At 43.2% G+C, this 15173-nt stretch overlaps 1 protein-coding gene across 3 annotated transcripts in view; it reads right to left on the reverse strand.

Annotated features, from left to right (window-relative positions):
* Positions 1 to 15173, reverse strand: part of MYO5B (myosin VB) — a 338880-nt gene that overhangs the window by 167653 nt on the left and 156054 nt on the right. For all 3 annotated transcript variants that reach the window (XM_042910156.1, XM_042910155.1, XM_042910154.1), the window contains one exon: positions 12649 to 12793. In XM_042910156.1, coding sequence (XP_042766090.1) covers positions 12649 to 12793 — 145 coding nt within the window. The remainder of the gene's footprint in view (positions 1 to 12648; positions 12794 to 15173) is intronic.

The raw sequence follows: 15173 nt of genomic DNA on the forward strand, positions 1-15173 counted from the left end.
TCACTTATTGTTTCTCACAGTTTCCAAAGGTGTTCCAGAAGCCTTCAAGGGTAAACCATGTATTCTTTTCTTACAGATCGCCTGTGTGAGAAACTCAAATTCTTGTGAAAAAGTAATTTTGGTTATTTACTACCATGACAGTAAAGACAGCTTCAATTAGTTCTAAGAATACTGTGTCATCAGGCCAACTCTATGGGAGGGGAAAGAACACTGGAAAGCAGGAAAAGCTGGGTACCAACAAAGGCACTGCCACTTAGCTCTACCATCTGGACAGGGTCCAGAACGTGCCTCCCAGTGGTATTACACCAGACTGTGATCAATCTGTGACCACAGGTAAGAAGCATTAAAGTATTTGGGGTTGATTCATGATCAACCATCACAGTCAGAAGTTATTGGTTAACCTCTATTAATGCAGCCTCCAAAGATTTAGGTCACAGGAGAACAGGAGAGGGCTGCAGGCTACTTCTCTGGTCAGTCAAGACCCACACTCCTGGCTACATGACAGATGCCATAGTTCACGGGGCTATATTCTAAGTGTACAATATATTCTGGAGGCAATCACAACAAGGAATGGCTGCATGGGGAGTGCCAGCCAGGCCAGGAGAGTCTGGTGGGAGAAGACGAGACTAAAATGGGCACATTCCCAGAGCCCTCTCCCCAGAAGTTGAGCCCTCGGGTGGGAGTGAGGGGAAAGAGATATCCACCCTCCTCTAAGAGTTTCCAACTGTGGTATAGCTGCCTTCTGAGGGAAGAAGACATTTCTAGCCCAGGCTGGGTGTCACAACACTAAACTTGCTGAAAAAGGAACCCCGATGATAGAAGATGTGACCTCTAACTTGAAGAAATCTTAATCGTCCTAGGCATTTCATAAACACATAGTCTGCAAACTAAGAGATAAGGGGCTCTACAAACAAGATGATAAAATGAGAACAGTTGTGGAAATGACAACCTCACCGAAACACTAAGAAAAATATCTCCTTTGGATTGCTGAGCCAGAGTTCATATGCATCAGGTAATTACGATGGATCAATATGTGCAATGACAAATAGGGTAAAACTTTGGGAGGCCCGTGACCCAGTAGGGAAGAACAGCTGGAATGTGCATGTATTGATCCCTAAGATCCTAACAGAAGTTTGAGACTACACATTCAGACCAATGCAGTTAAGTAGTTCACACGTCTATATCGATAGGTCCTCCAGTCTCTCAGCAAACACGTTAGAGGAACAGCTCTTCTTAGCCAGTAAAGGTGGCTCATCAGAGAAGTCGCCAGGATCCCACCCCTGCTCTCTCCCCTACAAGGTCCAAGACGTTTTCTGAAAAGACATCCCAGAATTCTAAGTACTCTTGGTACTTGTTCTTCTCAAGGAAGTTAACTCCCTCTCTAACCAAAAAGGACAGCTCTTTCAAAGCAGGTCATCGATCACGAGGCACTTCGTTCTCTAATTCTTGGAATACAAGAGACCTAAATCATTTCCATCATCTTCTAGCTAGAGGTGCCCCTCCTCTGGCTTCCAATATCATGGCTCTATATGATGGGGGCAGGAGCCAGGCAGGCTCAGGAACCATTTGCTTTTAAGTCTGTCCACCGTGGTTCTCGAGGATGTTCACACACAGCATCACCCGCAGGCTTTCCGCGGCATCCCTCATGCACAGAGAAGATGACCCTGCTGTTGACAAAGACCAGGTCGAGTATCTGGTCACACAGGTACAGGGAAGCTCTCAACCCTGCCTCACACAGATGAGCTAATAAGTATCAACATCTGAGCCTCTACTGATGAGCTCAAGCTCCGCAGGCGAGGCCTGGGCAGCTTGAAACCCTTGCGAGGATTCTCACAAGCAGCCAGTGCTGAGCATCCTGGCAGAAGAGGCCAGACGTTCACTGCAACTGGAGGGTCCTCTACCTTCCAAATGGCTTTCAAATTCTCTAACTTCTTTCATCGATCTAAACCCATGCTCAGATCCTCAATTCATGTTGAGATGTCAAAAGCAACCATGCAGGGCTTCAGAACTGGGGAGACTACCAACACTTGGGACTTGTTCTTGTGAGGGACACGTCTGAATCCCACAGATCAGATACTCTGTCCCACAAGTTTCCTCAACACTGGTCCAAAGACTTTGTTCTTTTATTAATCACTTGAGCTTAGAAAAAAAGAAAAAAAGGATTTGGTTCCACCCGTGAGATTCTGATGGGGGGGGGGGGGGGCAAGGGCAGTGGATCTCTCAGGGATATTGAGGCAGAGCTATTTAGGGGAACCTGTTTACTCCACCATGGACAAGACCAGACCCTGTCAGACACTAGGATTCAAATCTAACTACCTCCATGACAAAGGACCTCCCCAAGGCTTTCTTCTTTTTAAGCCAAAACACTGTCTGTTGTTGTATACCCGTGTGCTCATGGTAACCATGAGGAACTTAAAGCCGTGCTCTTTAACCCAGTCTAAAAGAGGACTCCCCATTATGTCTCCATAACAGGGATGGGTTGCACAGAGCCAGCTACCTTGCCTCACCTCTTCTGCTTTCTAACACACTGACAGGAGCCCTGCAGCCAGAGGCAGGGGGACTGCTTCTCTGTGGACCAGGAACTAGCCCACAAAAACTAATGGACTTTAGACACTGCCCTGGACTCTAAAATCGTCATCCTTTTTGAACACGCACCCCTACCAATAAGGGGAACCGAGAACATATAGATTCCTAAATTGCTTTCTGCCCCTGGCCTACACCACACACTTAGTGAGTGGCACCCTGGCAGGCTGTCTCTCAAACACCTAGGAAACCACCGCATGATGGCTGGGCACCACAGCATCCTGTATTCTTTTCTGGTGCCGAAGACTACAGGCAATACCGCCAAAGGGGCAGTGGTGCCCACGTTCTAACCCTCTTCTAGGGGCTGCTCCAGAAGCAACCAGAGTGCAATTTCACTCTCGAGGCAAAGTGGAAAGTTGTCTGTCTTCTTGTAGAATAAAGTTTGAAGCATGCAATTTAAGCAGCATTTCCTCTAAACAGACCGGCAACCACCTATCAACTTCTACAATCCGAATTTCAAACACAACCCTATTAAAAAAAAAAAAAAAAAAAAAAAAGAGTCCCAAAGAACTTCTGTAATCACATGGGATTGCCATCTTCATTTGGCCCTGAAGCTACTATTTGTTCTCTGAGGGAAACCCATGAAGAGAACCCCACTCAGCTTTGAAGTCTCCTTCCAGCTCTTCTCTCATTTGGATAGGATACCACCTACTAATTATCCCAGTATTACCACCATCACCATGACTAGGTCACATGGTTATTGAACACTTACTTTGTGCAGAAACCATTCTAAGCACTTTTCAGGTATCAACTCCTATGAACTTTTTTTATATTTAAATTTAAGTTAGTTAACATACAGTGGAGTATTGGTTTCAGTAGAACCCAGTGTTCCTCCCAACAAGTGCCCTCCTTAATGCCCATCTCCCATTTAGCCCACCCACTTCCCTCCAGCAACCCTCAAAGAGTCCCTTATAAAAAGAGAGGAGACAAACCATAGTATTTTTCCTTCCTTTCCCCTATGTTCATCTGTTGAGTTTCTTAAATTCCACATGAGTGAAATCAACCCATGAATTCTAACAAGCTTGTGAGTTAGACACTATACTCATCCCCATTTTAGAGACACTGGTGCAAAGTGAGTTCAACTTAAATCATTTGCCCAAAGTCACACAGCCAAGCTCTGAGAAGCCAAGCAGTCTCATCCCGGGACCCTGACACCAAGCCACCTTTGCTTCAGGGCATCTTCCTTTCCTACTCAACTCAGCCACTTGGCAGATGGTCTACAGCTGCTCAGTCTTCCCAGATAGAAATGTAAAAACAGGCAGTTCAAAGTGAAAAAGAAAGCGGTTAACACGGCGTGAAAGGCATCACTGCAATGTAAACAGAAATGTCATTTCATTGCGCCAGGCTTCACATTTTATTAGCCTTGTAACCAAAAATTATTTCAGACACCTTGGAAAAACTAAATCCTAGCCACATGTCACCACCACTATAAACTCCAAAAGAAACCCATGAGGGGTGGGGAGTTTGACTCTGGGATCAGAAAAAAGCTGTGTCACAAGAACAGCATGTAGTCAACGAACCACAGGAGCTTGGGGCCATGGGGCACTGACCAGGGCAGACTCTGTATGTGGCACACCACACGCCAGAGTCGGTTTATTTGCTACTGACCCCGAGAAGGAAGTGCAGACATGCATCCTCCCCTTTCAGAGGAGGAATGGACAAGCTTTAAATGAGAGAACTTGCCCAGGAAGAAACACGGGAAAGAGGCAGGAGACTAGGATGATGCTAACTGGGGTCTGTGCTAGCCCACCTCCTCACATGGGAGCACCCCCCATGTGCTCCCAGCCCAGTGTGTGCAGGTTTTAACAAGACTTAAAAATAGAGGCAAGCGCCTGAGCACTTTTTTATTTCAATTATTAGTATCTAGATTAAGAACTACTCCCAGAATGTTACAGGAGTCGAACCAGATTAACACTTCTTCCTCAACGGATAAGAGCAGAGGCAAGAGATTCGGTAAATCTCCCTGTGTATCAAGCCAGGGGGAGGTACCATATCAGATGCGAAAATCAGGATTGAAAAACATACACGGGCTAGAGTGAGGTGCAGGCATAAAGGTGAATTTTAATATAAGTAACTGGAATCCTGCTCAGAGCCAAAAAAATCAATTGTGCAAATGCAGAAGGAGGGCACCATATCTTAAAATAAGTTTAAATTTATAGTGACAAAGATCAGTGGTTATCTGGGAGCAGAGGGGTGGAGTTCAAAGGAACAGAAGGAAACTTTTGGGAGTTAAGGAAATGTTCATTATCTGAATCGTGGTGATGATTTCTTGGGTATATAAATATGTCAAAATGTGTCTACTTGTATGTGCAATTTAAATCTAACTGCATTTTAAATATATGCACTTTACTACCAGTCAATTAAATCTAGTTGAAGTTGTAAAAGAAAAAAAAATAGTTCTTATGCATATGTGGGCAGATTGGGGTGGGAAGAGAATTTTAGCGGCTTGCAAACTTATGAAAATTCAACAGTATGAAATGACTGCCAAATGCGAATGCAATTGTAGGCTCCCCCAACAGAAATTCTGTATGAAAATCAACTCTTCACCTCATCTGGCACACCACATCTAATGAGCACCAGTATCAGAAAGACCAGATGGTATCTAAGGGTGGCCGCTCTGGGACAGGGTCTGAAAACCACACTGGCAGGAACGGCTGTGGCAGCCAGGATCCGGCCTCAAGCTGGGAGCGCCACACATAAGAAAATGCCCACCATCCTGTACAGCTGCACAGAGCTCAGACCTGTGGGTGAAAGCAAAGGGAGACCAAGCAGAGCACTGGGGAATCAAGAAACTCCAGACGATGAAAGCAGTTAAATATGGCATTTCAGAGACAGTTCCCTGCACCAGGGATGTGCAAAAACAGCACCCAAAGGGACCAATTGCTGGGATGTGGTCTCTGGCCTTCTCAAAGCGCAACTGACTTCCACCACACGACTACAGGCTCTCTCCTTCCAACATGCTAGACTCCCCCGGGGAAGAGAAAGAGTCAGGATTACTAAACCGAAGACTCGGGAGCCAAAATCTTTTAGCTCTACGATTTTTGATACAGGCCTTAACTTCACCAAGCATGGACAACTAATGGTCCAGGGCTATTCTTTTCTAAACTCGCCATTTTAAGAGAATATACACTTACACTCAAGTTTCTTTTAACACAGGGATGTTATCGTTAGCTACATTCACTGCACACTTAACTTTCCCCTACACTCAGAAATTTAAACAGTGGAGATAGAATTTTAAACATGATGGGTTTTATATAGTGCTTTATGTTCTATACCTAAGGATTGCCCTTTGTAATCTCTTAGGTAAGGAGAGCATCCCAGAATTTGAACAGAGGGGGACTACTCAGGGCATGTTCTATAAATAAGACATAATGTAAGAGAAGAAATTAAAAGCTGTTCCTGTGTCCAGACATCCTGAGCATCTTCTGGATCTTGTCCTAAAGCAACCTAGTTCTAACCAGTCCTGACTTGAAGCCATCATGAATGGGAAGGAAAACAAAACTTCACCCATCAATCAGGGTTGACTCAAGTCATAATTTCAAAGTTTATTGTAAAAATTCAACAAGTTGGTGCTCCTCACTGGTCTTCCCAGTGATTCGGTCATTTGTTGTAGTCAACACCAGCCAATGAACTTCAACATCCACACCCCAAATGTTCACAGTGCTTGACAGTTTCTCAAGGCTCTTCATAATTTCCCACTGGGTCCTAGTCCCTGAGGTAGAGCCAATGTTCTCATAAAGGATGAGGAAACCAAGGAGTGCCTGGGTGGCTCAGTCAGTTATGCATCTGGCTCTCGGTTTCGGCTCAGGTCATGATCTCATGGGTCATGAGTTCAAGCCCCAAGTTGGGCTCAGTGCAGAGCCTGCTTGGAATTCTCTTCTCCCTCTCTCATAAATCAATAAATTTTCAAGGAAAAAAAAAGGGTTAGGATACCAAGAAGCACAGAGGCCAAAACATTTGTCCATAGACATTACCAGAAAACAGAACTTGGACAGAAAACACTTCAGTGAAACCAAACATGGCCCTGCTCTCCTCAGCATGACCTCAGCGCTCTCACTGAAAACTGGAGGCCGATCACAAAGTACTTCACATCCCAACTTCCCCCAAACCACAGAAAGATCCTGAGTAACAACCAACTTATGTCACAAAATAAGGAAGAAACAGACATCATTCTAGCTAAAACTTGATCTCAAAACAAAATGTGGATTTAGGCCACTTACATATAGTTCTTTTTAAAAAATTATCTTCCCAACAGTCCTAATCCCAGAGTCTGTAGCTGAAAAAACCCTACAAAGTCCTGAGTCCTTTCTCCCATAACCCACAAATACTCCACCCCAATTACCAAGAAGGTAAAGTTGTCCAATCTATCATTTTCACCTCCAAAGATGGAAAATTCAGACTTTATCTCCTCTCTATTACAGCACACATCTCCAGCCTCTCACTTCTACTCGTACCTTTAACCCTTTAAAACTCTCTTCCTGCTGTTTACCTGAAAGGCCTCTAGATTTCTGGGGCACCACTTTTATACTATGGATATTCCTTTCCATACTGTTCCCTGGAAAACCTTCGAGTTCTCTACAAACTCTGCATACTTCTAGGGACACAAAGCCACCAAGATAACCTCTCTAGGGACCCAAGCAGGGTTTATAAATTTGATTCCTTCTCTCCCCTGTGAACACAGGCTTTCTGCTCTCAAGGAGCTCCTCCCCATCTCTGAGAAGGCTCCCACCCACAAGAGTCTGTTCCATTCACCACTGGCCCCCGGGGCCACAGGTGTGCCTGCTTACATGCCTCCCCGGGATCCCAGGTAATAGCTGTCCCATCTTTCACCATTAGTCACAGCTTGGCAACACAGCAGAGTGAGATGGAAATGTGCGTGTTCAATTACCTTGGCTACCTGAGCAAGTAGATTTGCTTTGCAGTATCCTCACTCTTTCAGAAGAAAGCAACACACAACTCAAAAAAGGGCCAGTCCAATAAGATGGCCCACTTTCACCAACAAAGCTAGAAAATGCACTGAAACTCTAGTCTCACTGTGCAACCTTAGATACTTTTAAGCCAAAGGGAAAAGGTCTACCCTTTGGCTCTCATGGTGTCCTGGACCGGCTCTGTTCTGGAAGACCATCTGGATCAGGAGGTACCACTGAGGGAGGGAAGTAAGGCTTCTCAGCTAAAGCAGGGGCTTCAGGGCAAAGTGACCAAGCCTGGATACCAGCCTCATCCATTTACTATCTTCATAACTTTCGATGATTATTTAACATCCTTAAGTCTCTATCCTTGCCTGCAAGGTGGGGATAATGGATCGCACTTGGAGAAATGCATGAATATGTTGATTCCTCCCGTTCTTGAATATCAGTCACAGACCCTAAAGCAAATGAAAGGGACATGTGTCCCAGGGTCTCACATCCCATAGTTCCCGATCATTCACTATATAGAGGCTATTTACAACAGACCAATTCTATGCACAACAGAAGCTGCTCACAAGAGGTTTCCATCCCTGGAAAAGGTATAGGAATGTGGGGAAAGAAAATATTATGAAACAGGGCCCACTGGAGGAAAAAAAATGTTCTCTGAATATTCTGCATCCTACTACCTCCTTATGTAACAAGCTCTAAGATGTCTCCATACTCTAGACCAGTGTTTCCCAAAGAGTGAGATCAGTCCCTTGAGAAAACCCCTGAAAACAGTGTGGTGTCTAAAATGCATCCCCACCTTAAAATTCAGAAAGCACGTCAACATCACTGCTCTGAGAATCTGTGTGTTAAAGATGATTCACCGGATTAAGCCAGGGTTTCCCAAACTTGTTTCACCATCTCTTCATCCCTCTGTTAATAGCACACACACTGTCTTCCCAAAGTTGACCCCGGCCTTCACAGGTCTCCAGTCTGGCCCCTAACTGTACATGACCATACTTTTGTTTTTTAACAGTTTTTGAGATAATTCACAGAACACCCGATTCACTCTTTTGAAGTATACATTTCAAAGCGTTTTAAGAAAATTTGCTCAACTATAGATCCATCACCACAATCAATCTTAGAACATTTTTATCCCCTCCCTAAAAAGATACTGATATGCAACCGCTCCCCATTTCACCTCTAGCCTCAAGCCCAGGGCAAACATTAATGTGCTTTCTCTCTAGATGAACATTTCATGTAAATGGAATATGATATGTGGTCTTCTGTGTCTGGCTGCTTTCACCAGGCAGGGTTTTAAAAGGTTCATCTCTGTGGTAGCATGTATCAGGACTTCGTTCTTTTTTATAGCCAAATAATATTTCACTGTATGGATGTACCACTTTTTATCCATTCATCAGCTGATAGACTGTTTTCATCCTTCGGCTATTATGAGTAATGCTATTATGAACATTTGTATATAAGCTTTTACGTGAACATATTTTCATCTCTTGTGTAATTACGTAAGAGTGGAATTGCTGGGTCATGCAATAATTGCGTTTAACTTACTGAAAACTGTCAGACTTCTCTAAAGTAGCTGCACACTGTACATTCACACTAGGAGCACATGAAGATTCTAATTCCTCCACATCCTTTCCAACATTTGTCATTTGGCTTTTTTAATTACACATCCCAAGGGGTATGAAGCAACAGGTAACTGTGGTTTTGTGACCATGCCTTTGATGCCCCACTTCTGGAATTATGATCACCCTATTCTAGCCCCCCAGAGGCCTTCTTCTCACTACGTATCCCACCAATTCAAGATGCAGCTTAAACGCTGCAGTTTTCTTGGACCATCTGTGACAGTCAAGACTCCAGACTCAAGTCAAATGACCCCATGCATGGCTTTTATATACACTTCCTGTTGTTACAGGTGTTTTTGGCCCACTATTACATCTTCTCTAACCAGACTGTGTGCTCTGCAGAGTTGAAGGAAAGTTCTTACATTTTTCAGTGTTCATTCAGTAAGGAACCCAGCAAATGATGCATACCACACCAATGTCTGCAGATACAATCTAATGCAGGAGCTGAGGCTGAGAAAGGTAAAACTGGAAGAGCAGGCATTCTGGATCTTTGAGTGGGAGAAAGGAGCAGTACTAACCAGTGGAGGTCGACCCCCCACCCCGTCTCACAGGAACTATAGGTTCTCATGCAGAGGCCAGAACTCATGAATGGGAGGTTTCGTACGATTCTTCTTCTACTTCATTTCAAATCTCCATTTACTCCCAAGTCCAGCCTTAATGAATTCAACAGAGACGGGGACAGTGACCAATTGTTGGCTGTCCTTGTGTCTCCTCCTCCACCTCCTTTCCTCCAGCACAGGACTCCGTGGGAGCTCTCAGGATGGGGATGATGGTCTGTATTTATCCCTTTGAGCTGTGACAGGCTCCCTGACCCACTCAGAACACATCAAGAGTTGGAGAGTCCCTGACGTGAGCCATATCAAGAAAGAAAAATCAAATCCTCAGTGAATCACGAGAAAGAATTGCTGAATCCAAGGCGAACTAAGTCACAAACTCAGCGTAATGCTGGGTGAAGTGATTAACTTTGGTTTCTTACACCCTTCATTTCGCCCAGCTGTTACAGAGGCTCAGATTCAAAGCACACTGTTGAATTAATGGTTATTTCAACTATTACTGATGCGTCAGGAAGAGCACAACACAGTTGGCAGGTATTGTTAAATATGTTCTAGCATCTAGAATTAACAGAGCAGATCTATACTGGAAGTATAGCAACAACCTTCCCTTCCCTCCCCTGCATCTGACCAATGGGTCTCCTCTTTTCCCTGCACAGCAAAGATTCTCCAGGGGCCTCCAGTGCGTCTGTCTCTCAGATCAGTAACAGAAACGCTAAGCCACTGACCCCACCAAATTCAACCATAGCTCTCTCCTATGGCCACACGTGCTGGTCCTTCTACTTCTAGTCTAAGTTCATGAGCAAAAATTGCATAAGAATTTCAGTAAAATTATTTGGCTGCACCCTAGGACTCAGAGAGTACAAGGAGTATAAACCTTAAAATAAAACCCTTAAGGAAGCAATTCCTCACTCAACTTTAACCTCCAAGCCCCTTAATTGCCAGATTTATAACCCATCTATACACCACCCTGTACAACCACATCCCCTTCTAATGGATGTGAACAAGGACCCAAACAAATGAAATACCCCGACTGTAGAAGAACCATGAACCCAGCTTCAAGCATGGAAAGGAAGAATGGAGGCATCTAGGCAAGAGGATCTATGGTGTGGATAAAGCTGGAGGCCAGGAAATTCCAAAAGCTATTGGGGGCACCTCAAGAAGTCTTTGGTAAAGAACAACTTCTGGTACATCTAAGCACAACTGGGTAAAAGAGAATGAAATGAAAAATAATTATCAGTGACATCCATCCAAAGAGACGTCAAAGAGCTACTAGAACTTTTAGCATGGTAGGAAGTCACAAGTAACCCACACCCACCTTCTGTTTTATAACCATAAAGAAACCATCCTCCAAAGGAGAAAGATAGTTTAAGATTCAGCTTAAGTGATTCTCCCAAGGCATGGAAGCCTGTCCAGACCCCAGATCTCTCTCCACTGTGCCACACACTTGACCTCCCACAGTAATATATGAATGGGGCTATGTACTAAAACACATTAAAACCCATTCTTCTCTCCACATGGCATGGCCTTGAACCACACTGTTAGGTTTGTGTAAGTTATCAAGGTAAGTGATTTCTGGCCAAGCCCTGAAGTAGATTTATACAGTATGTGGTCTTTCTTATGGCATTAAAGAGATCAAAGGTTGAGACCATTTTAGCACACCCCCCCCCCTACTACATTTAGGAGAAATGGTTATGGATCATTCTGTTTGTTAAATTGCTCAGTTCTCCCATCACTGCTTATTTTGAACATAGTATAAATCTAGAAGGAAGCAGAACTTTTTATATACAGAGCTCTACAACCAGCAATACCACACTAAATCTATAAACAAGCTTATAAAAGCTGCCTTATTAGAAAAGTTAATCAGGCTGACAATTATACTCTGAGATCCACTGAAGCACAGACCATCTTAAACGGGATTCTCCTTCTCACTAAATTAGCCTAAGTGGCCCTACTCCCCACAAAGGACTTTCCTACATTTTCTGCTAGCTCCATAAGGTGTTCTGTAGAAATGGCAAGAAAGATGACTGACAAGATCCAGCACGTTAGTGTGAACAGGAATATGCATTTCCACCAAAACTTTGGTGAAACTTTCTTTCCCTACCTTATGCCTGAATAGCTTAAGACCATCAATGTGGTGATTAGTTTTAGTTGTCAACTTGGCTAGGCCAGAGTACCTAGACATTTGGTCAAACACTGGTCAAGATAGTGCTAGTGAAGATATTTTTTAGATGAGATTAACATTTCAAATCAGATTTTTGTTTACCATTACCCTTCATAATGTGGGTGGGCCTCAACCGATCAGATGAAGGCCTTCCTCCAAGACAGAATCATGACAGCAGACTGCCTTCAGACTTCAAACACATCAACTCTTCCATGGGTTCAAGCCTATTAACCTCTCCTGTGGATTTTGGATTTGCCAAGCCTCCACAATTACATGAGGCCATTCCTTACACACACACACACACATCCCTGGTTTACTTGTTCCATTTACCTGTAGAACCTTAGTACAATCACCTAGCCCATTTTCCAATGAAACAGACCAGTACCCATCTTTCAGAGCTAAAAAAGAGCAATACAGAGATTTACTTCAGTGTCTAAAGAGAAACTCTAAAATTCCTATCTAAATGCTTGGTATATTAAGTTGTCCAAGAATCCTGGTTCCTTCAAAGGGAATCTGCAGTGGAATCTGCAAAATGAAGGGTGATGCTAGAAAATGAATTTGTGACACCAGAGGGGAGGAAAGAGTGCCAAAAGGAAGCCAAGGAGACATGAAATCTAAGGCATCCATTTATTTCATTGCTCAGAAAATGAACAAGGTCTTGGGAGCCACTGTTCAAGAATAGGTTCAGGTTCCATGAGGAAATTTACTCAATCCCAGGATCACCAACTGATTGCTAGGCAAAAGCAGTCAAGGAAGGCAGAAACTTCTACCAGAAGGACTACCCAGAAGGACTCCCAGGCTGAGGTCATGCTTACCTGGCCATCTGCTTGTAGGCTTCTTCTGCCACAGCAAAGATGTGGGGGTCCATGTCCCCCATGTTTTGGCCACTGTAGGCATAGATGACATCTTGACCATAGATTGGCAACTGTTCATAAGGATTAATGGCAACAAGCACGATACCTGCAAAGAGACAATGTAGTCAGATTCTGATAGCAATACAGCCACCTGACATCCACTTTCAAAGGCCCTTGTTCATATCCATCAAACTAAAACATGAAAAATGAAATCAATCACAACCAATCACTCAACTAAATCAAGACGTATCTGTGTTGTTGTCCAGGTACTGTGCCAAATCCTGTTGGAGAAAAGAAAGCTGGGCTTCCACATGCCCTAGTGCATGGAATAAACACAGGTCCATGTACACACATGTACACCATTGCTCAAATTAAACTCCTGAAATACATAAAAATGTTGCACAACCAGAGAGAAGAGGATGCTTAATTCTGTCAACAGGTGTTAGGCTTTTTTAATTTTTTTTAATGTTTATTTTTGAGAGAGAGAGTGCAAGCAGCAGAGGGGCTGAGAGAGAGGGGGACACAGAATCCGAAGCAGGCTCCAGGCTCTGAGCTGTCAGCACAGAGCCTGGCACAGGGCTCAAATCCACAAACCATGGAATCATGACCTGAGCCGAAGTCAGACACTTAACCCACTGAGCCACCCAGGTGCCCCAACAGGTGTTAGGCTTTAAAAGCCATCTGTCTTAAAAACTGAGAACAAACTGAGGGTTGATGGGGGTTGGGGGAGAGGGGAAAGTGGGTGATGGGCATTGAGGAGGGCACCTGTTGGGATGAGCACTGGGTGTTGTATGGAAACAATTTTGACAATAAATTTCATGTTATAATTAAAATAAAAAAATATAAATAAAAATAAATATAAGCCATCTCTAAATTGAAATCTAGGAAGTGAACAAATTTTCATTTGTGTATGGGTTATCTTACCTAAATACAAACAAATTGTGGGCATGTAACATGATTTACATATCTTAAGGTCAAATCTTGTCTCAGCCAGTTATTAACTGAGTTATTCTGGCAAATTACTTAACTTCTAAGTGCCTCAGTTTCCTGGACTATAAAATTGGGAACAGCAATTACCTTTACTTGATTGTCCTGAGGACAATGATTAATACAGAACTTAGACCAGCATCTTGCATAGTAAGCACTGTGTGTTAGATTTTTATTAGCTCACATCACATTATATCATGTATTATCTTTCCTTTTACTTTAAAAAAAAAAAAATTTGCATCCCCAGAACCATACATCACAATGATAGACTCAATAAATACACACTGCATGAAGAGTCAGCAAATCACCTAACATTCCAGATCTTTTATGGAAGGGCACATAATATTTGAGAACGTAAAAAGAAAAAAATTATTATCTTCAAGAGAGAAATGCATGCCTTTTTCTTTCCCAAAACAGCACATTCTGGATCTTGAAAGAACCACTGACAAGGGTACAAAAAAAAATTTGAGCTTTTCCAGGCATGTGGGGAAGAGAAAACAGGAATGGAAAAGTCATTGCCAAATGGGAGATCTCCACCACTGTGTCTCCCTTTGGTGTTTGAAAAGGGACACAAGTCAAGAAAATGAGAAGACAAACCAGAGAATGAGAAAAATATTTGCAAAAAAACATAACTGATAAAGGACTAGTACCCAAAATACATAGAAACAATTGAGGAACCTCCATACCACTTTCCAGAGTGGCTGCACCAGTTTGTATTCCCACCAGCAGTGCAAAGGAGATCCAGAAGATGTGGGGTGTGTGTGTGTGTGTGTATATATATATATATATATATATATATATACACACACACGTACATACACATACAATGTGTTATCTATTACTCGGCAATCAAAACGAATGAAATCTTGCTATTTGCAACTATGTGGATGGAACAAGAGAGTATTATGCTAAGTGAAATTAGTCAAAGACAAATATCATAGGGCTTCACTCATATGGGGGCGGGCTAAATGGGTAAGGGGCATTAAGGAATCTACTCCTGAAATCATTGTACTATATGCCAACTAACTTGGATGTGAGGCTGTGGAGAAGTGGAAACTCTTTGTTGCTGTCCAACGCAAAATGGCACAGCCACTTTGGCAGTCTCTTACACAAAACAATCTTACCGTAGGATTCAGCATTCACACTCCTAGGTATTTATCCAAAGGAGTTGACAACATATCCACACCACCAGCTGGCAGGTGGATGCTTGTGGCAGCTTTGACAATTGACAAAACTTAGAAGCAACTAAGATGTTCTTCAATAAGTGAATCAAATGCGATACATCCAGACCATGGACTGTAAGTGCTATAAAAAGTGATTTATCCAAGTATGAAAAGACATGGATGAAGCTTAGAGTATTACTAAGTGGAAGAAGCCAATGTATATACAGCCACATATGGGGATTCCAACCCCATGATATTCTATAAAAGGAAAAATGATAGAGGCAGTGTAAAACATCAGGGGTTGCCAGGGACAGGGCAGCAGAGGGGGTGGGGTGG

Source organism: Panthera leo, chromosome D3 (assembly GCF_018350215.1).
Source record: "Panthera leo isolate Ple1 chromosome D3, P.leo_Ple1_pat1.1, whole genome shotgun sequence".
NCBI lineage: Eukaryota > Metazoa > Chordata > Mammalia > Carnivora > Felidae > Panthera > Panthera leo.